Below are 25,216 nucleotides of genomic sequence, written 5' to 3' on the forward strand. Positions count from 1 at the left end.
GAAAAACTCTCAATATAATTTCTGCTGAATGTGAGCCATTGGCCATATTAAATACAATATCCGTTCAGTAGGTCAGAAACTTTCGATCAGAGAGAAGTGGATTAATTTTTAGCCATGTTGTCTTGTCGAGTAGTTAGTTTTGTATTTCTGTTATTCTGTGTCTTCGATGTATTTTCGCATGACGACGTAAATAGTTTGGAAGATAAAAGTGCTATATGGCCTTCAAATGATAGCCAATTGATATTTGCGCATGTTGTAAGACTAAAAAAATTATAATTTTATGATGAAAATGAAGTAAATTAAAAGTTTGTATAATTAACAGATCTATCGTCATGGTCATCGAAATACACTTGATTATTCAGACATTTATCCAAACGACCCATATATTAATGAAACTCATTGGCCTGGTGGATTTGGAGCACTCACAAATGTAAATACTTTTGATTAACAAAAATGTTTTTTGATATAAACTTTCGTTGACAGGAAGGTAAAAGACAACAATTTAAATTGGGACAATATTTCCGAAGAAGATATCACAAACTTCTTGGTGATAAATATTCACCAAAAAAAGTGTTTGTACGTTCCACTGACAAAGATCGCACTTTGATGTCGGCACTTGCTAATTTAGCAGGTTTATTTCCACCACACGCTGAAGAGAAATGGCATGAGGATATTGCATGGCAACCGATTCCAGTTCACACAATACCTCTGAATTTGGACTATGTGTTGCGTGGGAGTAGTAATTGTCCAAGATATTCTGCCGCTCTCAAGAAATACGAAAGTGAGTCACCAGAAGTGCTGCGTATTTTTGAAGAAAATAAAGAAAATATCTTATACTGGTCGAAAATGTGCGGATCGAATTTGACGACCATTGATGATCTTTACTGTTTATATGACGTACTACTTGTCCAAAGTTTCCATAATAAAACGTAAGTAACGAATAATTATTGGTAATACAGTTTCAACTAACCATATTCATCTATATAATTTTGAAGACTTCCCGATTGGGCACGAAAAGCAATCGAACCAAATGGTGCTTTAGAGTCAATTAATGATTTTAGCTTTAAGATGTTGACGATTACAAAAGAGTTGGCTCGACTACGATCTGGATTTTTGATTAAAGAAATGTTCCAACGATTCGCTAAAAAGATAAACTCAACTTTGGAGCCAAATTGTTCATTGTGGTTCTACTCTGGTCACGATGGGACAGTTGCTAGTCTTCTGGATAGCCTTGGAGTTTTTGAGGTGATTAGATGCATTAAAAGTTGATATGATCTTCTATTTTTCAATACTTTCTTAAGAGTGAGGGCTAAATAAATGAATTATTCTTGTTGACAGGCACATTTACCACCATTTGCATCGAGTGTACATTTGGAATTATACAAAGTTGGCGAAGAAGAGCATTACATTCAAATCTTCTATAGAAAATCTGAGGAAGAAATCCTTTTGCCATTGAATATACCGAATTGCGGGGAAAAGTGTTCGCTGAATCAATTATATAATTTGTATAATGATATTATACCTGATCATGATCATGACACTGAATGCCGTCTTACCAACTAAATACGGCTGAAAATGTTCAATGAAATTATTTTGATAAAGTATTTCGAAATGATCCTATAATTATAATTCAAACCATCGATGAATGCTCCAAAAAAAATTCTAAACATTAGAAACATAAGCGGAACTTTTAAAGATTTTTTCGAGACTCTCTCATTGATGGTAGTACTTTTTGATCAGCGATTAACAATGTTATATTTTATGTTCACAACTGATAGCACAGTTTTTCTAAATCTCATTTTTTACGACTTGTTACCATGTTGAGAATCAAATAAACGCAAATAAAAATTCTTATCTCTACGGATATACTTTTTTATACAACAAGATTTCACAAGTACACGTCCATATTGGATTGGGTCAGAATAAAAAGATCGACAAGTGGCGAAAATTAAAAAAAACATGTTGATTAGTTTGAGTTGAATGTATTATTATTTTGTGATAATAAAAATATTTGAAAAAGAAGATGAATGGTAATAAATTTTTTAGCAGAAGAAGCACAAAATAAATGCATGAATGTTTTGTCGCGATAACATTGTTTGTTTATTTTTTGTTCTTATTTTTCTTAGCGGCAGCGGCAGCAGCTTCTAAATCAATTGGAGCTGGTTTAACGAATGGAATTTCATTTTGATATTTTTCTGGCATGTATTTTTTCAATACTGCTGGTACTTTGACGCCAGTCTCCGTTTGATGCGTTTCCAAAATAGCACAGATGACACGAGTTGTTGCGCACATTGTTGCATTCAACCTAAATGAAATAATATTACCATATTTTAGGTTTGTTCATAAATAATTTGAATTTTTAGTTGTGTAAATACTCACATGTGAACGAATTCAGCGCTGGCGTTCATTTTCTTTGTTTGTCCATAGCGAACCAGCAAGCGACGAGCTTGATAATCCAAACAATTACTACACGAAACTAATTCACGGAAAGCACCTGAACCGGCAAACCATGCTTCCAAGTCGAGCTTCTTTGAGGCGGCATGATTCAATGCGCCCGACACAATGTTAACGATACGATATGGAATTTCAAGTGCTTGGCAAAAGTGTTCGGCATTTGAAATCATTTCGTCCATCATTTCCCATGATTTATTGTCATGCGGTGAGGTCAACACGAATTGTTCGATCTTTTCAAATTGATGGACACGGAAAATACCACGAGTATCACGGCCATGTGAGCCAACTTCTTGACGGAAACACGTTGAGAGTCCAGCATATCTGTAATGATTTAAATTGGTCATTTTACACATCATTCCAAACGGATTTGTTGCAATAAAAGTTTTTATTTGAAGAGAACGTACTTGATTGGCAGTGATCCTTCTGGAATCCATTCGTCACGATGGTAGGCAGCAATTGGTTGTTCAGAAGTGGCAATCAAATATTTTTCATCAGATTCGCCTTTTTCGCCTCCCTTTCCAATGACTTTATATAATTCATCATCGAATTGAGATAACTGAGCGACCTCTTGCATAACCTAAACAAATGATTGAAGAATACGAAACGAATTATTATCGTTAAAAATGTAAACAACAATAGATAGTCACCTCTTTTCGCATGAAAAATGGAGTATACAATGGAGTGTATCCTTTGTCGTACAACGAATGCAATGCAAATTGTATGAGAGCTTGTTCAAGGAACACTGCTGGTCCGGTTAAGAAATAACCACGTCCACCTGAGACAACGGTTCCTTTTTCGCCATTCATTCCGTCAATCATAGCAATCAAATCAACATGTGAATATTTTCCACTCGTTGAACAATCGCCAAAGGTGCGTTCTACTTTGTTTTCATCTTCGTTATCGCTGACCGGTACACTGGGATGTAAATGATTGCCAACTTCCCGCAATGCCGTATTTCTCGTGCTTTCCAATTCGACAATTTTTGCTTCGGTATTAACAAGAGCCGTATCGATGAGTAATCGGGCCTTTTTAATTTGATTGATTGTTAGCTCTTTCAATCGATCGCCGGTCACATTCTCCAAATCCGATGTAATATCTTCCGGTACGGGTTCATTTTCATCGCCAGGCTCTTGTTTCTTCTTCATTTTTTCGCCCACCTCTTTGCTGCATCGATTTTTCAATTTATTTAAATTATCACGATTCGATACACATTTTCGCCATTCACCGTCGGTTGAAATCACGGTTTCCACCAAATTCAGATCTTTGAAACGTAACTTTTGATTTTCACGAATTTTATCGGGATCGCCGCCCTTATCTTTACGGAATAAATCTAAATCCAACACCATTTTGATTGGTTTTACTTTATTTAAAAAATTTCCTACAGGTCAAACCAATGCAGAAATTAGCTCTGACGTTGTGCAATTCAATCAAAACGTGGCTTGACTCAGACGGCTTTCAAATGTCATATACAAACTTACTCATTGGACAATACATTTTAATGTTGACAGATACATTTTTGTTATTACATATATTTTACCGATAGGGATAGGCTTTCGATGTGACTATGTTTCAAGAATCGTTCACATTACAATAGATTTGAGCCGATGCCATATTTATTAATTTTTGATTGTGTGTTCATATATTTCTTACTGACTAAAACTTAAACGAATGAATATTATTGAATTTAATTAATTGGTTCTTCATTTTCGGTGTTTTCGGTGTTTGCAGTGTCTGCTGCAGCCGCAGCTGCTTTTTCAGCTTCCAATTTTTTTAGTCGTAATCGTTCTTGGGCCAATCGACGATTTTCTGCGATTCTTGCCATTTGCTCTGATGATAATGCTGGTCGTGAAATCGGTGCATTTTCAACTGGTTTGGCCAATGGTGTAGATGCTTCAATCGGTGGTTGTTCGCGCAATCTTGGCGTTGCAATCATGCTTGAACGAATCGATTCAAATGTACGTTCATGTGCCGGTGTTCTGGTTAACATCGTATAGTTTTGAATTTGTTGGTCGATAATTTCGTCCAATTCATCGATTGGTTCAATACCTTCCATGCGACTTTCAGCTTCTTCGTTCATTTCGTCGCCATCCGGTTCTTTGTTAATGGCCAAATCTTCCAATAAACCATGACGATAGCGGTACATATGCGTTTGTAATTCTTTTTTTCGTCCCAGTTTTTCAACTTGAGTTACAAAATCATTGAATTGATAATTCGGATACAATCGATGCGCCCAATGCTCCAATCGTTTCATAACACCGTTCAAATCTTCACGCTCGTGACCTTTTCCACGGAATTTAAAATCTTTGAAATAATTTTCAACGGTATGAATTCCACGATCCGATTTCAAACGTTCCACATTCAAACGCAACTAAAAGAAAGCATAAAGAACATTTTTTTATACGAAGTTTTTTTAATTTAATGAAATGAATGAATTTACCTGTGGTCGTCGCACTGACCGCTTTTTCGGCTCAACTGTGATCGGTTCACCATTTTCATCGGTTTTTTCTTCACCATCTTTTGCATCGTTATCGTTATCGTTATCTTCGGCATCATCGATATTCCCTTCATGAATATTTTCATTCAATTCGCCTGCATCAGTATTAAAAAAACTATCAATATCGTCACCAAAAATATCCATCTTTCTTGCTGGAACACTTTTCAAAGTTGTAAACACACAATGAACCATTCCAAATGTCAACGAATTCGCGCTAATTTTTGGTTAGTTTGATTTTCTTCCGCATGTCTCCACACACCTATAACCTTTAAAAATTCAATGCGCTCTACGAATGAAATGGGAAATTTTCGATTTGAATTGATGCTTTTTTAAAATGAAAAATTACAAGCATTTTTTTTAAATTTATTTCCAAGAAAAATTAATCATAGTATTCATTTGAATATTTGCCATTGGCAGTGGTGTCGCATTCATTAGTACAAGTGACACATTTAGCATATGGTCGTACACATTGATTTATAAAACGTCAAACACGAAGTGGTAGACAGTCTCCAAATTGTTTACTCGTTTCTAACACACAATAGCTCTAAGTGAAGTGATTTTTCTTTTTATCCCATAAAAATAAAAAATGGCAGACAACAAGCTGTACGAAATTCTTGGTGTAAGCCGAAATTCAACCGATAGTGAGATAAAAAAGGTAATTTTCATTTGTTATTATGAATGAGAAAATTGCGATAGTCACATTGTGATTATTGCTGTGCGTGGAAAAGTTTTTGTAGAGTGTTAAATTCGTATATAAAATGTGACTCACGATTGCTTTGTGAATGCGACTTGCTGAACGTTTTCGAATGTGTTTCCCAGCATAATGAGGCAGTAAGAGTAGCGATGGTTTGCAAACATTGCGAATATAATGCGCTTCATTTCACGTGTACACATTTTTTTTCCGATCAACGACGACAGTTCTAAATAAATTCATCAGCTATGTACATCGCGTGAAAACCTTGAGAATATATAAATGTTTTTCTAAACTGAATGAAATAAAATGTGTGTGTGGGATGGTTTTTTCCACAAGCGATTGTAAGGACTTTTTGTTTGCCTCCGTGTATAACCATACAAAGAACTCAAAGTATCTGGCGTCGCAAATGAAAAGAAAATCTAAATTTTAGCACTGTCTCTATCTCATGTCTCATACTGAAATAAATCGCAATTATAATCAGCGTTATAAAAGCAGGCACACAAAGTATAATAAACTTGCAAATTTAATTATACAAAATGTCATATGTTTTTTTTTTGTACTCTTCCGAGATTTTAATTAATTTATGTGTTTTTCTTTCTTTTTTTTGCGTGTGTGTGGTTGGTTTTCTTTTCATTACAGAATTATCGTAAGCTTGCCAAAGAATTTCATCCCGATAAGAACCCGGAGGCAGGCGATAAATTTAAGGAAATATCGTTTGCATATGAAGTTCTGTCTGACCCAGAAAAACGTGCAACATATGATCGATATGGTTTGAAAGGTCTGCAAGATGGTGGCGATGCATCTGCCGATGACTTTTTCGGTCGTATGTTTGGTGGATTCTTCGGTGGAATGGGTGGAATGGGCGGAATGGGTGGTATGGGCGGTATGGGTGGCCATTCAAGTCGACGACCAAGTCCCGAAGTTCAACAGCAGGCTGTCACACTTGAACAGTTGTACAATGGCAATGCAGCAATACCAGTTGAAGTAAAACGTCTGCAAAAACTCTGCAAAGCCTGTGATGGACGGGGTGGAAAGGCTGGGGCAGCTAGAAAATGTTCCACATGTAGTGGCACCGGAACGAAGGTAATGAGCATGAAAAACGACATTGATTTTATGAAAGAGTCCTCTTCAAGCAAGAGTTTTCTTTAATTGAATTGTGAAACTTTTGTTTTATTCTTTGAATTCATTTCACACCGTTTTGATTTCTCTATTCGTCAGGTAACTATTCAACAGCTTGGTCCAGGCATAGCAAGACAGTTACATGCTCGTTGCCCCGATTGTGGTGGCAAAGGCGAATCGTTCTTGGAAAGCGATCGTTGTAAACCGTGCAAAGGACAACGAGTTGTTATGGAAGACAAAACATTCGAAGTGCATATTGATAAAGGTATGAAACATGGCCAAAAGATAACATTCAAAGGCGAAGGAAATCAAATAGTTGATTGTAAAGAGGCTGGTGATGTTGTCGTTGTATTAGTACAACAACCGCATAAATTTTTCGAACGATCCGGTGACAATTTGATTATTGTTCACAATATCACATTGACAGAAGCCTTGTGCGGCTTTCAATTTCCAATAAAACATTTGGATGGTCGTGATTTGGTGCTGAAATGTGCACCCGGCGAAGTGGTGAAAAAGGAAACAATCAAAGCGGTCAAAGGCGAAGGCATGCCGATCCATCGAAATCCATTTGAAAAAGGCAATCTCTATATTCGTTTCAATATTGAATATCCGGCCAAATACGAAATGAAACCGAATCAATTGAAACAAATTGAAGAATTACTTGGACCAAGACCACCATTTGTGATGCCAATCGGCGAACATGTTGAAGAAGTGAATTGGCAAGAATACGATCCCGACCATGATAGTGATAATCGACAAGACGCTTACGACAGTGATGACGATGGCCATCATGGACGAGGTGCCGGTGTTCAATGTCAAACTTCATAAGAACAATAAAAACATAAATATATACGGAGTAGACGCAGAAAATTCACGGCAATTTTTCTACGAAATCAATAAGAAGAAAAAAAAAACCCTTTTTTTTCCAATTTACTTATCTTCTATCATAAACAAAAAAAAAAAAAAACAGAAAACAAACACACAACTCTCAATTTTAGTTTATCGTCTTTTTGAGAACCATCACTCAGATTGATAAAAAAAATGTATTTCATATAGTCAACACAATTTGCATATAAACAACATGGAACGAATGACTAAAAAATATGAGAATTAGATATTCGCAAATACAAAAAATAAAATAAAAAAATAATAAATTTTCAATGTAAACACACACAAAAAATAAGTAGGCGTATAGAATAAAAAAATTTCAAGCTGGAAAATTTGGATTCGACTAAATTTTTATTGCAGCAAAGAGCCACACATTCATTCCTTAGCACAGCTCAACTAGATGCATGCGAAACAATAAAACTATTGTCTAAAAAAAGATGCAAACCACTCGTGAATAGCATTAATTGTAATATCAAATTGTTTTACGATCAATAATAATTTTTAATTTGGTAAAAGTTTCTATTTATTAACCATTTGGAATAAAAACAACCACAACAAACAACTTACAATTGAAATTACTAATTTTTTTTTACTTCTTTCTCGCTTTGGCCTGACCACTCACATTTATGTTTTTCTTAATTTGTTTTTCTACACTTCAAATCAAGAAAAGGAGGAAGAAGAATCACCTATAAATGATATTATGATCTGAAAACGGATTATGAACAAATCGATATTTATGTAATATGTGAAATACATTGTAAAATAAAAATACAAAAATAACGAAGCACATACGCTTCTCAATAAAGGGAAAAACAAACAAATATTACCTTTTTTTCTAAACAAGAAAATGTGTTCTGAATCTTTATAATGCGCACGTGTGTGTGTGTATTTTACCACGTCATGTGTATCATTTATTTTTTAACGGTATAAATGCTGTTGAATTGGTTTTTAGTCTTTTTTCGTTTTTTTTTTCTTCTGTGGAACTCTATCTCAAATCAACCGTAGTACAAAATTTCAATCCATAGATAAGCCAGCTTATTTTCATGGAACCGTGCTGTCTCCCTCTCTCTTGTTGCTTTAATTCCATTTTATGTGTTATCACTAGACATCTGTATCAATTTTTGTAACAAGTGTCATTGCACCCTTTACTCTCTTTCGTGTTGTATTAAAATGAAGTCGCATCGCTTCTGAATCAATCAATAAGAAATCAAATTTCTTTCGCTCTCTATCCCTCTATCTTTATTTCTTTTTGATGAATTTCATTGATTTATTTGTCCAACGCAATCGCATTCAAATATTTAAATCTTTTACTGATAATCATTTCTCACACAAACATTCATTTTTTTTTAATTGTTTGTTGTTGTCGTTACTTTGTGGTCGAGATTTCTTTTGGTGTTTTGAATTTATTTTCATGTGTGTACACATTGTGTGATGAGTGTGCGCTCGTATTTCATCTCACTTTTTTTTATGTAATTTCACAATTGTGAATAAAAGTACGTACGTCAGTGTGCACACTGTGTCTTTGTTTGCTCAAATTCTGTTGAACTCGGCTCACATTTTTTTTTTCGGATGCACAACAAACGCATAAGAAAAGTGAGAGCGAATGAGATAAATGTATTGTATATATTTGGTTGGACAGAAAAATGAATAAAAATGTATTGCCACACATGCACGTTTTGCGCGTTCGTTTACATTGAATGTGCAGGTTTATTTGATTTTGGCGGTGCCAGTGACACTTATTGCAGATAGAAAAATACGAATATTTTATATTGTCGAATTAAATGTTGAAAAAAACAGATGCTCTCACACCAGCCCGTGTGTCCCTTCTTTATCTCACTTACTCTCTGGCCCGTTTCCATTCACTCTTTAAAATCTTTTGTTCGCTCTATTATGAGTGTACAAAAAAAATTGTTTTTATTCGCATTCTGTGCAAACTTCCCCGATTGCTAATAATGTCGACTAATTATGGAAAGAACTTCGTGCAATCTCATGAAAAAATGCCGCGCATTTTGGCTAGAATATCTATTTGCAACGCATCAAAAGAAGCTCACCTTTTGCACAATTTCAAAATGGAAGAACATGTTTTCGTTAGATGAAACGCGCTCGCGCACACAATTAGATATAATGCGAGAGCAAAAAAAAACATTCTTGGCCACCAACTTTTGCAAAGCCTCGTGTTTGACGAACGAAACTCGCTAAGAATCTCATGAACTATAAACGACGATCGAAAGAGAGAAGAAAAAAAAAACAGCGTAACAAACAAGAAAAACACAACACATCAATCGCTGCACATGAAAACAGGAGAAGAATCTGAACGCACTTGTAAATTCATGGCAATAAAAACCAGCACCTAATTTGATGTAACAATGACGTTGATTTGAAGTGAGAATTTTGTGTGCGTGCTGCGCGCTTTTTTTTCTACTCTCTACTCTTGCAACGGATACCCAATTTAGGTATCTATCATGCCTGACATACGCGCACGAACACACACACACACACACACACGGTTGCTGCAATGTCGCTGCTGCCATTGCAATTTACACTCTTCAAGTGCAGCTTTCGATTATCCTTCAGAATGATTGTGTTATTTTTGTTCGTTCTACTAATGCATAATTCATGAATGTTTGTGCATCCAAATACAATGCACCGACCGTCGGTTGGCTGTCTTTTTTAACCGAGAATCGAGTCGTTAAATGATAACGCATCCTAATATGATGATGTATTATATCATCAGCGACCACGGTTAATATCGGTTTCGGTTAATTCCCGCGCCAATATTGTATATATGTGCCAATTTGACGCTGATGCGATTCAATTATAATATAAACGCCATATTATTATTACCATTAAAACATATAATTTCGATATTTATTGACGCGATTTTCTTCTTCATTCGTTCTCTTTCGGCTGTGATGTGTAAAGGCGGTATATAAATCAATGCAATTGTTGGATGTGTTTGCATTTGGTATGCATATATCAATATTTTATTGAATTCGAGCCATCGTTGTAATCGCGTGAGAGAGTTTAACTCTCAAATGTGAAATACAAACAAAAACATAAATACACAATGAAGAACAGAGAGAGAACAGACGGTGAAAAAAAAGACCCAACACCAACAAAAACCAACATCATAGACGAGAGAGCGAGAGAAACTAGAAAAAGAAGAAGAATAAAAAAAACTGAGCCAAGCGACAAAGGCAAAGTCAATCGTGTTACAGATATGGACGGTGAGACATACATTTGTCACAGCGTTTTAAACGATAGATAGACGTAACATATGCGAGCATTTGTGGTAGCCTCAATTTCATTCACGTATATACAAAATATACATTTATTACTACACATACCATTGTCGTCGTCGTCGCGCGCAAATTAAAATACTCGCGCTTTAAATGCGCTGATCTCTTGCTTACTCTCTCTGTCTATCTGTATCTGTCTATCGCTAATAAACAGCAACGTTCCGAATCGCTCAATACATCAAACGCCGAAGTTCGTGCGGAGCAAGAAGAGACAGAGAGCAAAGTAGAAAAGCACACCGAGTACACAAGCGAAAACAAAAACCAAACATGAAAAACGTGCAAAAAAAGAATATTGTATATACTGAGCCGAATCAATAATCAAGGTAACCTACTATTGTTAGAGGTCTCTTCATTTCGGTGCACGTAAAACGAAGCAATGTTTATCACATTATTATTGAATTCGAATTTCTTTCGCGACGATGGAAGAGACAGCCGCAACAGCATATGAGCAAAGGGCGCTAATGAGCGAGACAAAATGAGAAAGAAAATTTACGGTATGTATGTAATCAATTTGCGATCGTCATGTACCGATCGGCCGTCGTTCGACGAGCGATCGACACAACAGAATGAAAGAAAGAGAGAGAGAGAGAGAGAGAGAGAGGGAGAGAAAGAGAGAGATAGGGAGGTAGGGAGGTAGAGAGAGAATAAAGAGAAAAAAATAATAAAATTAATAAAGAAACAGATACCGAATATGAAATAAACCAAAAAGAAACATCACTTCGAAGGCTGTGCCCATGTTATTATATATTGTGACAACAACCAGCCGCAATGACGATGACGATCTTTATGACTTTGCATAGAATTCAATTTATTTATTTTTGTCGATTATTTAGGTACGAAAATATAGTTACATTAATTTCGTGACCATTGTCTGAGTGGAAATTTTTCGGCAATGATTCATTTTCCTTGACAATTTGTTAATTTTTATCCAAGAACTTGCACTTAACTGACTTCTTTTAACCATCATGGCAAGTTCGCCACCGATACTCGAACGATTGTTTTATCAATGTATTTGTGGTGTTGTTTGTTATTGTTTCGCATCGACGGACTGGACTTTTGACTTTCCGATGACATTCGAAGTATACCTGAATGGTACCAAAAGCGTATGGTACGAATAACAAGAAGAACGAAACGTAAATAATATTGGTTGAACTCTGTATTGTTCGAGAAAAACATCTTTGATATGACTTGTGACCAAATGAGCTGTTATCAATGTTGTGTCGTCACACCATACATTCAACAACTGAAGTCCATCATCCCCATACTAATATGCGACAAAACAAAACAAAATCAATATTTTATCTTGTTATTGTGGTTAGCAAGCGATTGCGCAGCTTCGGAAGAAAACGGTTTTTTGTATACTTTTTTTTCGTTCTTTCGGTTGCGATTTCGATGGATAAAAAAAGAACGAAAATAACAGCCAGCTAGAAAGGATTGTGTTTAAGAGATTGTTGCCGTTGTTTTCCTATTTCGAAATTCACAGTCTATTTTTGTTCATTGTTAACTGGTATAATTTTATGAGACCGCGTGTATTCGGTCTTAATGTGTTTTTTGTCCTAAAAGAATGAAAGATCGACCTCTTTTTTTCTCTTCCTGCCACTCATTTTATACACCGTACACACCGTTAAGTGTAAGTCAAAGGAACGGCACCAGAAGCAAAAAATGAAACACGAATGGCTCGAGCAGCCAACGAAACACAAACACATTAAGATCGAAGTGGAAAAGAAAAAAATCGGTTCGTCTATTTTTAGACAACGATCACCTCCGCCGCGAGAGAAGTGAGTTTCGTCTTCTTCAGTTAAACACTTCTTTCGCGTGTTTTTCAATTTTCCACATTTCTTCAATCTCTGTCGATATGAATGTTTGTGTATGTGTGCGAGAGTGTTTTTCTGGCATTTTTGTTTTGCTTTACAGCAGGGTCATTGGTGGTAATACCTTACGCATATGAAAAGTCATACATTTTGAAAAGTTGAATAATCGAGCCAGAATCGAAGGGAATTCATTGAACTCGATCGTTATGCCACATCCGACTGACTTTAACGAAAGAAGAAAAACCGCTTCAAATTATCTAAGGCCAAATTTGCATGAATATAAGTTGAAAACGTCTTCATGTGACGTCTTAAGCAATCGATAAATTTCAGTATTTTCATCATACAAAACAGTAGCTCGAAATATGCTGACAAATTTTCTTGGTGCGTTTTAAATGCGATAAATCAAATGAATGACCGATCAAAAAGACAAGTGCGGATTGCAGCTATAAAATGAAATAAAATCGAAACGGCAACAATAACAATAATTATAATAACAAAAAAAATAATGATAATATACCGTATTCGATAACCGAAGAGGAAAGTGTAAAAAAACAGAAGTTTACTGGAATGAAGACGATGAAAGCACAAAAGCAACACAAATGAATTTAGAATGAAATGAAAAAGAATCGAACAAACAAATGAACGAAAGAAATGGAATGAAATGAAAGAAAGAGTGTCGGGCTTGAGTGAGAGCTTGTTGCGCAAATAATTGGCATGGTTGCTATTGTTATTACAATTGCTGGAATGTTGATACACGATAAGGAATAAGAAATGAGAGTATTAAAACACAAGAATATTTAAAAAAAAAAGAAATGAAAAGCGTTAAACCGAAGACGACGAGGTTTTTCGGTGTTTCACTTGCTGTGTCCCGTTTGTCGTCCGTACATTACAATTTTTTTCTCTGCTCCCTTTCTCCTCGGTATTTTTGTTACCATCTCAATATTCATAGCAACGTTGTTGATTTCGAAAACAACAGCAGCACACAGCGAGGCACGACAGAATGAAAGAAAGAAAGGGCAAATGAAGAGAAAAAAAAGTGCTCTGTATTTAACTGTGTGCACCAGCAAATTGTTTCGTGTACACAACCAAATAAAAATCGAGGTCTGTTCAAGTCGATTTATCGTGTGTTCAATGCGCCTTATGTATTTGAACGAAAGAAATAATCAAGACGTGTCAACGAACAACAAGTGTATCGTTACCACACATCTCTTTTCGCCGCACATTTTTTTTTATTCATTTTCATTACACTCTCGCTGCACTGTTACTGCTGATGCCAGTATATTCTACATCATACAGAAGAATGCCAATCCAAAAATATAACCAACAGATTTTTAGTTTCTGTAAAACATTTTTATATCATTTTCTACCCACATTAGAATCCTAAGTCCATTTCAAAAGAAATACCACAGAAATTAAACGCGCACAAAAAAAGCGAGCGAGAGAGAGAGAAGAAGAAGAAGAAACAACATGTACAAGACTAGTTGTTATCAGTTCATGAACCGTATATTTCGAATGGTAAATCGTTATCTACATTACATGAACGTATATGAAATACAAAGGAAATGAGGTTTTACCACTCATCTATGATCGTTTTCGAAATTTTGGTGTTTTTTTTTCTCTCGTCTATTTTTAAAGCGGTGATGTTGTGTGCGAGCGAAAGCAAGAGCAATCGGTCGAACGCGCGCAACTACCATTTCAAATTGAAATTAATATAAATGTGCTCACGCTATTATCTTGCAATTTTCCGACTAAAATATACTAATACACACAGATAGAGAAGCACATTTGACAATTAAGCGAGACTCTCTCAATTGGCGCAACGACAATTTTTTTTGCTGCTAGAATAGTTAGAAGAGTCTCGTCATTGTCATTGTGAATTGATGATGACAATGTGGCAATAACAATAACAGTAATTCCATATAAATGGTCATGCATTGTGTCGATCCTTGATTCTTGTGTAATCTGCCCCTCCATTGGCGTTGAATTAAGACAGATCGACAGAAATTGAAATTAAATCATGCGACTTATCAATCAAAACCGATAAAATCATACATTTTCGGCCTGAAGGTGGAACAGAGAAAGAAAGAAAATGTTTGCTTGAGAAGCACAAAGCTTTTTTCAATGCACATGTATTTGTGGATAGGCAAGGCGAAATCTTTGTTAAATAAAAAGAGAGAATGAACAGAACACAAACACACAGACCTCAAATATACAACAAATGCATTGGTTTTTATAGATGAAACAGCGATCTCATAGCAGCCAACCAAGCAGAGAATTAATGTGCAATGTTACTAGTGTACGCGATCGCGCAAACCCCAAATCGAAATCTATATGCATATATATCTACAAATACAGACGTACATATAGAATTTGGTCGGAGTTGAGAGTATTATTTTACTAAACAGAACCCAGAACACATCATCATCGAATGCAGTGTGCCGTCAGCAACAGCAGCAGTAGCAAAATAGTCGCAACAGCAATATAGCACACAATCGCACGAACGAGGGAGAACAAAATAAACAACGACGACGACGATGATGAAGAAAAAGAAAGAAAAAAAATAATAAGCAACGTACCGAGAGAAGCATTAACAGAAGAGCACAACACAGAATAAACCAGCATACAGCCGAACAGCAGCTAATGTTTTCGGTGATGCATCAGTCATAGATCAAGCGTTACAGCGAGAACGTCATTGACGGAGGAGTGTGAGTGAAAATTCTTCACATTTAAAAAAAAAAAAACTTTTTTTCTGTTCATTTTGCAAATTCATACATATTCCATAAGAAATTTCTTCTTTGGAAAGATCATCATTTAAAAAAAAAGAAAATCAGATTGAAGGATTAATTGTGAAATAAAAATCAATGGCAACTGTTATCGAATGCGAATCCGAATTTTGTTTAACACTCCTAAGAATTTTTGATAAACCGTTATGGATTTGTTGATTACTTTTTTTTTTGTCTTTGATTTGATCGTTTTGTCGGTTTGTCGCTCAATGACAGTAGGCCAGTGATTTAACATTTTTCTATTACATATTTTGGGCGAGATATCAATGAGTTTAGTGTCGGTACATGTACCGATAAAAAAAATTAAAGTTGGATTTCTTTGTGACTGTGTTTATTATATTTGTGTGTGACTGTAAGTGCTGCTGCTGCTATTCACGAAAACAATCGACAATGACAAAAAAAACTGCTGATGGCCGAGAATGAGTTGTGTGTTTGTGTGCTTCTTTGTTTGCTTGTATAATAGAGAGAGAGAGAGAGAATTTTTATCAGTAAATTTATTGCATGGTGTGTTTTTTGAAAAAGCGAGCGATGTTATTACTCACATCATCAACATCATCATCATCATCGCGGGTTCGCACTATAGCGTCCGTCGTTAGCTCTCACTCTCGCTGTGTGTCGTGTGTTGTTTCGATTATCATTGTAGTTTTTTTTTCCTTTTCTCTCTATTTCTCTCTCTGTTACACACACTGTGCTCACTCATTTAACCGAGAGCCACAGTGCCCGTGTGTTTCGCGGTAGCTTCTTCACACAGTTTTCGACTCTATTTATTTTGGTATCTGCGATTTTCGGTTTTTAGTCAATTGAGAATTGTCAAGCCGTTAACTTCGTAAGAAGACTCACATTAACAAGGCCAACTATTACTCGACACATTTATTACGTACGGACAACGGCATCCATTCACACACCGAATAGAGCACAACAAATTATTGTTTTTTAAACGAAAAGTAAGAATTTTAAAAAAGGAAACATTGCTACTCACAACATTGGTCACAATGTAAAGTGGACATCAAATGATCTGAACAGCATATCAAGAGAAAGATAGCATATGTGTCAATAGAATATCATAAACGCAAGGGAAAAACCGCGATTGAAAAAAAAAATATGTATAACCACGACCGACGATGTTTTTGAAACACATCTGATATATACATACATACAGAGATCAGAACGTATCCGCTAAGTTCGGTTCGCAAACACATAATTGCGTTAGACTTTTAATTCAGTTTCATTTCGAGTGTTTCACTTGTTCGAGCTCATCGCTCCGAAATGTGTCAATTTCATTTTGCGTGGTTTTATTATTCAACTTGATCGGTTCTCGTTGCCACTTTTTTTCCTTCGTCATTGCCACTCGTGAGTGAGAGTTTTTGGATATGGTTTTTATTTACTTATTTATTTATTTATTTATTTATTTTTGGTTCGTTTTGTTATTTTCGGAGTTCAAAAGTGTGACATAAATTTCGATTTCAAAATTAATTGTGTGGATCGAGACGTATAAATGGTACAGCGTGAATGAATTTTCGCCCGTAATAAAATTCAGTTTAATTTTTTTTTGTTTTCGGTTCTATTTTTTTATTTGGTCGAAAGGTGTGTCAATTAAAAGAAGAATAGAATAAAAAATAAATAGAAAAACAAAGATGCCATATCGTGCTGATTGATTTGACTTTTCCCTTGTTAGCTAGATTTTTATGTTGGATTTTCCATATTGTGTATCGACGATCGCGTGCATTCAATGGAAACGAACAAACTGTTGTATTTTGTTGTTGTTATTTCTGTGGAAGTCATAAAAATCCATCTCTCGATTTCACGTATGATTTCATTTAGAATAGATGTGAACATTCGCCGAATGGACATTAGAATATTGAGTGTGCACTTTGAAAGAGTCCGATCGGGCGAGAGCGAATAAACCGTATCGCGTAGCTCGATCGATGGCGAATATCATCGTGCATTCCGTTAATGTGTGTTTATTGGTGTGCAGTGTATGCATGCACGACCACGAATAGAGAAAAAAAATGGTAAAATGAGTGCTGAATGTAAGCTACGAAGAAACGTTTAAATTGCAAGACAATTCACCACATGACCACAGCAGAAAATATGACAGAGCAAATGAGATGAGGGACATCACACCGAAGAGAAGAAAAAACGGCAAACAACATTCATGTCAGAAATGAAAATGATTATAAATATCGAATAGAATCTTTTTTTTTTGTTTCGTTTCGTTTTTCTTCTTCTGTTGTTTGTTGCTTGTGCAGCAATTTATGTTCAAGATGCGAGAGTTAGTGTGCACGGATTGTTGAAATTAATTCTCGTAAGAAGTGAATGAGTGAGTTTGTGTGTGTGTGTGTTTGCATTGGATGTGGTGTACGTGGTAAAAATAGCAGCAAATGTTATGGACTCGACAGAGAGGGAGAGAGAGAGATTCAGAAACAAAAATGAGAACTCTGTGTGGATCCATGGAACGAAATATACAAAAAAAAATCAAAGGAAAATTTGTATGAGTCGAACGTTTAACGAGGCGATCGGTAGCCCCGGCTGCGGGTTGAATCAAATCGGCGCACACACATTCCTGTTGTTTTGTCGTTTCACTTATTTGCTCGGATTTTTTTTGTTAGCCATTATAGTTGTTTTTGTTTCGATTTGTCTTCTTGTGTTCGGCCCCGTTGTTTGGCCGATTACGAAAATTAATCGGTGTGAGTGTGTGTAAGTACGAGCGCGTACAATCATTGCTCATTGCCATGGTATGAGTGTGAATTTGTATGCATAGCAGATTGAAAGTAACAGAAACAAATTGTTAACAGAGAGTCATCGAAAGTGTGTGCTTAGTGGTTGTTATCAGTTTCAGAGGCTTAAAGACATTGTTCGGTTCTTCTTCTGTTCTTTAGCCATTTTTTTTTTGTTACCAAAGTGGTGGTGTGCCGATACTCATTCGGTCTCATTGTAGTCGTCGTCATCGTCGTCGTTGTCATCGTTCGACGACGTTTTCGTTGTCAATTATTCGTGCTGCTCATCGTGTGTACACAAGCACAGCAATTGTGCAATATGGTTCAGTATTCCATTGACTTACGCGCGTTAACGATCGTGTCATTCTCTGTTATGTGTTATTCTGCGCTCACATTTGTCGTTCTTTCTTTTTGACTGACTTTTGCAAAGGAAATCAAAATTAAAACCATTTTCATTATATCTTGTTGCATGTTACAGTGAATAATAAAGCAAGCAGAAAAAAAGTAAAAACGGTAACAAAACCACAGAAAGCCATTTATATATATTAAAAAAAATCGAAACTAGATAGAATTTATTCAGAACTCCGGATTCCATTCAAGCGAAACAGAAATCATTCTCGGATGTGTGGTGCTCATTGATTCAGGCATTAGATTCTGTTTCTGAGTTTGCCATTTGTCAGTGCATTTAATATATATACATTAGAACCACACACAGAACCAATTTTAAAAAGAAAAAAAAATATGGTGATTTTGCTCTTTTCATTGTGCTGTTTTTTTTTTCTTCATTCCATCGGTTGTTTGGATCAGCGCGAAAGTGATTGCATGTACATGAGTGAGTGCTTTATAAGTGGCTGAAATTTTATAGAAACATTTTGTGGTTTGCTGTGACCATGCATTTTGTACTATTATATCAACACACATCACATTTCTCGCTTAGCGACCGCGCACTCGCTCGCAATTCATTATATCGCGCATACATTTGTGAGTCCCCGATGCCATCTCGTACAAATGTTACTTTGAACAGAAAACAAAACAAAAAAAAATCATCTTAATGAATTTCTTGTAATTCATTTTTCTTTCTTTTCGATGATCGTCCTCGGTACGTGCGTTATTGGATACTGGTTTTGTTAAATGGGCACGAGCATGCGCAATAGACTTGCGCTTTTTCGGTTTTCATTAAATTTTACTATTACTGCTGCTGGTGCTGCTATTATTGTTTAGGATCGTGTGCGCCGATTGTGTTGTGTGTTTTGGGTCTGTTTATTTGTACGAAAAAAAACACGCACACATTTTGCTGGATGAATTCTTTTCGAAGTCGTGTTGCAGTCGTCATCATACACCGCAGAGTCATACTCTCTTTCTCTCTCTCTCGCACACACTCTCACTTGCTATGTCTGTCTTCTTCATTTGTGTACTAATTTGGTATATACCAATATATTTCATGTGTTGTGCGCTGTGCTCGCTGTGGCCAATATTGTTTTTTGTTGTTATTTTATTTTTGGTATATGTGTTCGGATATACGATATATTGACAAAACGTTTGCTGCATTAGCATTAGCGCTTGAGCACAACCAATCAGTTTGATTGTTCATGCGTTAAATGCTGCCCCGAAGACTCTCTTCTTCATTCGCTCGTGGTATATCGTTTCGTTCATCTCGTTCAAAAGGAGTCGCTGTTCGTATTATTTCTTTTTTCTATTTAATTTCGACACACAAATTCCGGAATCCGGATATATTTTTAACTTGAGCTTTAAACACTTTTTTTCTTTGTTTTCTTCCATGCTATATAGTGATGAATATTTTTTTCTATTCTAATTTTTGTCTATTCAGTGCGAGTTGTGGAGTTAAACGATGTGCAATGACATCAGTCGTCTTCCAGAGATCGAACATTATGTGCCTTTAATTGAAAAGTGATGAGTGATTTTTCCGTCAATTTAACACATTTTACATTTTTATAAACTGAAAGAAGAACGAAAAAGAGAAAAAACATTGAACCAAAACCAATAAAAAATTGCCCAAAATATCAAAAGAAAAAAAGTCGTGAAGGAGAAGAGAATCAAGAGGAGCGTAAATACGGAGGAGCATCAATTGTTGCCGGGGCGAGCGGCCATTTACTGACGAAATATCACCATCTTCTTGCTGTGAGTACATATTTTATTTCTATCTTTCCATTTTTTTCCACATTTAACGGGTAAACAAGCAGATCGTATTATCAAGAATACATTCGGTTTTTTTTGCCTTACCATTAAAATTGAAACTTATCTTTTGAGGAATTTTTTATCTCTACCATATTTCTTGTTGCTTCGTTTTCTTCGTTGCTTCTTGAATCGCTTATCAAGAAAAAAGCATAATTTTTGTTGGACCATAATATGTAATTGAAAGATTTGGCAACGATCATTTCTCCATTATCTCTATATTGTTGGTTTGAAAACCAAAGTTTATCTTGAAAAATATCAGCAAAACAACAGTCAAGTAACCGTATGACTTCACTGTACACAATGAGACCACAAAAACGTCGACTCTGCGCTTTTTTTTCAGTTGTTTAATCTATACAAAAGAATTAATGAAGCCAAACTGTAAAAAAAAATCCATTTTGACTGTAAGAGTGATCGTGTCACAATCGAATCATTTTACTGATTATAAAAGAAAAGAACAAAAAGAATGAAATAGACCAAACGCAAACAATGAACGCGCTTTCGGTACGCTCATTGAACAAATATAAATCGTTGAAATGACCGAGATTACACATTGAGAATGCACATGCATCCGAGATACTGGATGTGTGTACATGACAGACGGCAATGTACGTTGACTCTTTTTTTTTCGTTTGTTTGTTTGAATGCGTCTAATTTTCGAAAATGTAGTGCTCTCCAAAGTTAAAATACATCACCTATTGCACTGATCGATCTTTGTTCGACGAGAGAAAAATATTTGCGCGCAATATGCACAAATACCAGCGCGCTCACATAAAATCTGAAAGAATTATCTGTTAAATCTACCATGACGGGAAAAAGTCACATAAAACACACCAAATAGGCAACGAAACACATTTGTAGCTTCTGCCGATGCTGCTTGCTGGCATTGCTGATTTGCTTGCTCATTTCATAATTCGACGCTGTTGTTTTTCTTCATCGAGAGCTGCGTCGTGCAAAAAGAAACGCGCTGTGTTCTGTGGTTCGATTTTCGAACACTCCCGTTTCATATAGTGGCTTTCATCACTTTTCATGCGGTCGAGCTGCAAATAGGCAGAGGAATTTACATATGCAAAATGATGCAATTCATAGAAATCGGCTCATAAAAAGGAGCGCTGTAGCGCGCGCCCGAACACACACACAAAGAGCGCGAGTGAAATTTGGCTCAGTCAAAAGAGATCATCGTGTGCATTTCGAAGGCACTGTTGTTCCGAAAATAAAGACTGATTTTACACCCGAAAAAAAAAGATCATATTGTCCAATCAGACGTGCTTGTGCATCAACGAGAATGCACAACAATTTGACCAACGATAACGAAAATGAAACTAAACCTATAAACATTTTTCCTCTGCTGATTCGTTTGGTGTTGATTTATTTCTTCTTCTTTTTTTTCTCTCTTTTCGTTCGTAAAATTTGTGCACGGGCACGTATTCAATAGTAATAGTTATACATAAAGTAGTGCGCGCGCTCGCGCACATCAGCCACAGTCCATCATAATGTACGAGCATATGCGATCGAGCAAACGGAGAGCTATAATCGCAAAATCGATCTTGTTCATTGTACAAATGTGTGTACTTACTCGCAGCAATACCCGAACAAATGTACACTTTTGTTGTGTTATGTCGTTGTTGTTGTGCGTGTGGTGTTTTTTTTTCTTCTCTTTTTCGTCAAAGTTTTCTTTCGTCGATAAAAATTAGGTTACAAACCACAAAAATACTTGAAAATCCCATAAATAGGCACACACAGTGCGCGAGAGAGAATAAAGCACCACTCATACATGCGGCACTATTTAGCAGACGATATTAAAGAGAAGAAGAAGAAGAAGAAAAAAAATAACGATTACGACGATTTCGTAGATGAGTGCACGAAACAAAGTATGGCCTGGCCGCAAAGCATGTGTAAAATATTTTTTTAGATAGATATTTTTCGATCGTAAAATTACAATGCCTTTGCCTAGTGTCTTCATCATCTATTTTTCTGTTTTTTTTTCTCATGTGTCGAATTATTCGCTTTGCTCTCGGCACAAACTCATTTTCGTTGTCATTAATTTGCCTTAACTCGCCAACTACATTTCTGCTGCTGTTGTTGTTTGATTCGGTTTATTGTTGCCTTCATGTGTACACCAAGTGTTAGAATTATTGCTGCTGCTGTTGCCGTTTAGTCGCAATGTAATGATTACTGATAACAAATATATTACCCAGTCTCTTATTATGCGCAGCGTTTTTTTCTTCTTTCTTGTCAGAGCTTCTTCATTGCTTTTCGGTTCGTACAAATAAATTTTCATTTCAATGTTCGAGTACATCACAAGCAAAAGCAAAGACGAAGACAAAGAGACGAACAGACAAAAAAAAACGCAATGAAGACAGAGAGCTATAACAGAGAGAAAGAATAGGCAAAACGACACATTGTTTGCGCGCTACATGTATATATGCATATATGTGGCGGCGCGATATCATTGAAACCGACGACGAGAAACCAAAGAGTGTTCGGTCGAAAGCGAGCTCGGGCGCGCGCGCTCGCGCTCACGAACGAGATGGGCACAATCATTGAAGAAAAAAAAAAATAGAAGTATAATTGTGACAATAGTGTTTGAGCGTACAACGGAGAGACAGAGGCGAACGAGAGCATGGGGATTCAATATGCGACATATACACACAACTATTATAATTACAACCATAATTATTATTATTTCGATTTCGTTTAACTGGATGTTGTTGTTTTGAGCCTCTGTGTATATATGATTGACTCTCTGCGGCTGCTGTGGTTACTTGTCACTCATGATTAGATTTTCTAAGCGTGTTTCCTTCGTTGTGTGCGCGTGTGTGTCGATGTGTTTGGTCGATATGCGTTTTTATTTTTGTTGTTGTCCTTCTTCACATCTACAACAAATTCATTCTTTCAAACGCCATTTTCTGCGCTATTTTTTGCTTTACTTCTTTGTCGCTCTCAATTTTCTAGAAGGAATAGAGAAAAATAACAACCACACAAAAAACGAAAATAAAAAAAAAACAGAACACGAAAAGTAATAATAATAATATTGAGAAACTAAATGCCTAATCTATTGCATACATCGGCCATAATGGCATTGGCTTATCGCTGTTGCCTTCATTCCATAAGTGTGAACCAATTCAGTGCTTCGACAACTAAATCAATATGTGTGCTATTTTGAGTTGTAGATTATTGATATTCAATTGCCGTAGTTTCTGGTAATTTTAAGTCGATTGAGAGTGACGGAGAGAGAATTGAATCGAACTGCTTGGAATTATTATTATTATTATTATTGTTGGATGGCTAACTGGCTCATTTCATTTGGCTTTTGCACAGGCATAGTTTTTTTTTCAAAGACATTAAACGATCGCACATACGAGTGACACTTTGATGTGAGTGTGCGCGGTTGTGAGCTCTCCGTGAGTGTATGTGTCAGTGCTATTTTTCTGTTTGTTGATTAATTTATTCACAAACTACGATCTTCAAGGTTTTTCACTCGACAAATTCTAATGCAAACATTCCGAACGAGAGAAGTAGCTCAACGTCTCAACGTAAATCGAGAAAGAAAACAGCAAGAGATGAAGTAACAATAACAATAATCACATTGCTGGTTTGAAGCAATGCAATGCCAAAACAGAAACCGAATACAACACGTAATTTCATTGGAACTTGACGCGATAATAAAAAACAATTTAGTTTTTTTTCTCGCGCTCAATTCTGTGGTTCACCAGAAAGAAGAATCGATAAGAAGGTGAAGATAAAAAAAAACCAATCCATAATCTGTGAAATTTGGTCTCTCAAATGAACAAGTGTGTCTCGTAAATGTGCAGCGATTTTTTTTGGTTCTTTCGCTGGTCGTTCGAAAAGGTCGTATGGTTCCGGTTCCAAGTGAATAACTTTGCAAATTCATTCTCTCCGGCTGATAAGCAACGACCACAAAGAAACACAGACGTCTTTTTTTATAACGATGGAAAATTCAATGAGCAAAGAATGAATCTTGGGTTTTTTTTCTCTTATTCTGAATATTGTTGGCCTTTTTGGTCAGTTAGCCAAGCCATTTACAAATTACAGAAAAATATTGATGATGATGATCGATCGTACGATACAAACATCGTCGCTTTAAAGCAAACAAAGAACTATATTTACAAGAGTTGAGTGTCTATGACATTAAACACCTTTGACCTTAGCTCTCGCGTACCAACAACAAAAAAGAAACGATTTCCATGTATTTTTTTCATTGAATCACTCCACTCCGGTTTTTTTCCTCGAAATATCGGTTAGTCAGTATGCATAGGAAATGGGATTTCGTTTCGAATAACAAGAGTATCGCACGGAATGTATCGCGCACGGAAATGGTACGTACGCAAGAGATAGATTTTTTTTTTGGTATTTAGTTCTGTAGAAAAAGTCTTATCATCGAAATGAAATGAAGAGTGATCGCGACTGTATGAAATATGCCAAAGGCCAAATAAAAAAAAAACATATTTACATTACAAATCGTCATTGAAGTAAGAGGGACAAACGGTCATTGTGACAAAAATGCGATCGTAAAAGAATTCTTTTGGTTTGACATTTTTGTTATTGTCAAGAGACGATGACGGCAACGTCGATTGAGAGCGCGCGCGCACCCGCGCATACACACATAAATCGAAGAAGAGAAAAAAAACGGCTGAACCAAAATATATGTTGCCGTCTCACGCGTCTGCAGAATGAATTCGATCGAGTATTCAAATTTTGTTGCTATTATTTTGTTGTTTTTCTGCTCACGGGACAATTTTT

General features: G+C 36.0%; 6 protein-coding genes across 16 annotated transcripts in view; 4 read left to right on the top strand and 2 right to left on the bottom strand.

The window, feature by feature from the left end:
- Window positions 1-105, top strand: part of LOC116343449 (testicular acid phosphatase homolog) — a 5,908-nt gene extending 5,803 nt beyond the window's left edge. The window contains exon 4 of the mRNA XM_031771499.1: window positions 72-105. Within this exon, the coding sequence (XP_031627359.1) occupies window positions 72-105 (34 nt within the window). The remainder of the gene's footprint in view (window positions 1-71) is intronic.
- LOC116343255 (prostatic acid phosphatase-like) lies at window positions 7-1,854 on the top strand. 3 transcript variants are annotated; one of them, XM_031771223.1, is made up of 6 exons: window positions 7-255; window positions 323-430; window positions 484-768; window positions 859-929; window positions 996-1,245; window positions 1,339-1,854. In XM_031771223.1, the coding sequence occupies exons 1-6, from the start codon at window positions 115-117 to the stop codon at window positions 1,561-1,563; spliced, it is 1,080 nt and encodes a 359-aa protein (XP_031627083.1). In that variant the 5' UTR covers window positions 7-114; the 3' UTR covers window positions 1,564-1,854. The 3 variants fall into 3 exon arrangements, with proteins under 3 accessions (XP_031627083.1, XP_031627084.1, XP_031627082.1); XM_031771224.1 differs by having other exon boundaries at window positions 484-487; window positions 629-929; XM_031771222.1 differs by having other exon boundaries at window positions 484-929.
- A 222-nt stretch (window positions 1,855-2,076) lies between these two features.
- On the bottom strand, window positions 2,077-3,923 carry LOC116343254 (serine--tRNA ligase, cytoplasmic). The gene is made up of 4 exons (XM_031771221.1): window positions 3,102-3,923; window positions 2,859-3,031; window positions 2,380-2,775; window positions 2,077-2,305 (listed from the first exon to the last, which is right to left on the bottom strand). Exons 1-4 carry the CDS (start codon window positions 3,798-3,800, stop codon window positions 2,101-2,103), a joined length of 1,473 nt encoding a protein of 490 aa, XP_031627081.1. The 5' UTR covers window positions 3,801-3,923; the 3' UTR covers window positions 2,077-2,100.
- A 126-nt stretch (window positions 3,924-4,049) lies between these two features.
- Window positions 4,050-5,194, bottom strand: LOC116343256 (protein TIPIN homolog). The gene is made up of 2 exons (XM_031771225.1): window positions 4,892-5,194; window positions 4,050-4,822 (listed from the first exon to the last, which is right to left on the bottom strand). The coding sequence occupies exons 1-2, from the start codon at window positions 5,138-5,140 to the stop codon at window positions 4,139-4,141; spliced, it is 933 nt and encodes a 310-aa protein (XP_031627085.1). The 5' UTR covers window positions 5,141-5,194; the 3' UTR covers window positions 4,050-4,138.
- A 249-nt stretch (window positions 5,195-5,443) lies between these two features.
- On the top strand, window positions 5,444-8,470 carry LOC116343294 (dnaJ homolog subfamily A member 2-like). The gene is made up of 3 exons (XM_031771281.1): window positions 5,444-5,603; window positions 6,282-6,725; window positions 6,861-8,470. The coding sequence occupies exons 1-3, from the start codon at window positions 5,535-5,537 to the stop codon at window positions 7,587-7,589; spliced, it is 1,242 nt and encodes a 413-aa protein (XP_031627141.1). The 5' UTR covers window positions 5,444-5,534; the 3' UTR covers window positions 7,590-8,470.
- Window positions 8,471-15,374: 6,904 nt separating this feature from the next.
- The window catches only part of LOC116343422, a 42,782-nt gene continuing 32,940 nt past the window's right edge, over window positions 15,375-25,216 (top strand). For 4 of the 9 annotated variants that reach the window (XM_031771455.1, XM_031771462.1, XM_031771463.1 and 1 more), the window contains exons 1-2: window positions 15,375-15,464; window positions 20,088-20,398. The gene's annotated coding sequence lies outside the window, so the exon portion shown is untranslated. Of the gene's footprint in view, window positions 15,465-16,398; window positions 16,487-16,770; window positions 16,893-18,599; window positions 18,773-19,889; window positions 19,933-20,087; window positions 20,399-25,216 lie in introns of those variants that run through there. The other 5 variants (XM_031771457.1, XM_031771458.1, XM_031771456.1 and 2 more) reach the window with 5 other exon arrangements.

This window comes from Contarinia nasturtii, unplaced genomic scaffold, assembly GCF_009176525.2.
Source record: "Contarinia nasturtii isolate CC-2019 unplaced genomic scaffold, AAFC_CNas_1.1 Cnas_scaffold_993, whole genome shotgun sequence".
Taxonomy (NCBI): domain Eukaryota; kingdom Metazoa; phylum Arthropoda; class Insecta; order Diptera; family Cecidomyiidae; genus Contarinia; species Contarinia nasturtii.

What these genes read in the sequence shown, in the direction of transcription:
- LOC116343256 (XM_031771225.1), bottom strand. Translation starts at nt 5,140, where the DNA reads ATGGTTCATTGTGTGTTTACAACTTTGAAAAGTGTTCCAGCAAGAAAG. An exon ending in GGTCAGTGCGACGACCACAG is followed by an intron (nt 4,823 to 4,891) that starts GTAAATTCATTC and finishes GCTTTCTTTTAG; the next exon opens with TTGCGTTTGAATGTGGAACG.
- LOC116343254 (XM_031771221.1), bottom strand. Translation starts at nt 3,800, where the DNA reads ATGGTGTTGGATTTAGATTTATTCCGTAAAGATAAGGGCGGCGATCCC. An exon ending in GAAGGATCACTGCCAATCAA is followed by an intron (nt 2,776 to 2,858) that starts GTACGTTCTCTT and finishes AAATCATTACAG; the next exon opens with ATATGCTGGACTCTCAACGT. An exon ending in AGCGCTGAATTCGTTCACAT is followed by an intron (nt 2,306 to 2,379) that starts GTGAGTATTTAC and finishes TATTTCATTTAG; the next exon opens with GTTGAATGCAACAATGTGCG.
- LOC116343255 (XM_031771222.1), top strand. Translation starts at nt 115, where the DNA reads ATGTTGTCTTGTCGAGTAGTTAGTTTTGTATTTCTGTTATTCTGTGTC. An exon ending in AATTGATATTTGCGCATGTT is followed by an intron (nt 256 to 322) that starts GTAAGACTAAAA and finishes TATAATTAACAG; the next exon opens with ATCTATCGTCATGGTCATCG. An exon ending in CAAAGTTTCCATAATAAAAC is followed by an intron (nt 930 to 995) that starts GTAAGTAACGAA and finishes ATAATTTTGAAG; the next exon opens with ACTTCCCGATTGGGCACGAA.
- LOC116343294 (XM_031771281.1), top strand. Translation starts at nt 5,535, where the DNA reads ATGGCAGACAACAAGCTGTACGAAATTCTTGGTGTAAGCCGAAATTCA. An exon ending in CCGATAGTGAGATAAAAAAG is followed by an intron (nt 5,604 to 6,281) that starts GTAATTTTCATT and finishes TTTTCATTACAG; the next exon opens with AATTATCGTAAGCTTGCCAA. An exon ending in GTAGTGGCACCGGAACGAAG is followed by an intron (nt 6,726 to 6,860) that starts GTAATGAGCATG and finishes TCTATTCGTCAG; the next exon opens with GTAACTATTCAACAGCTTGG.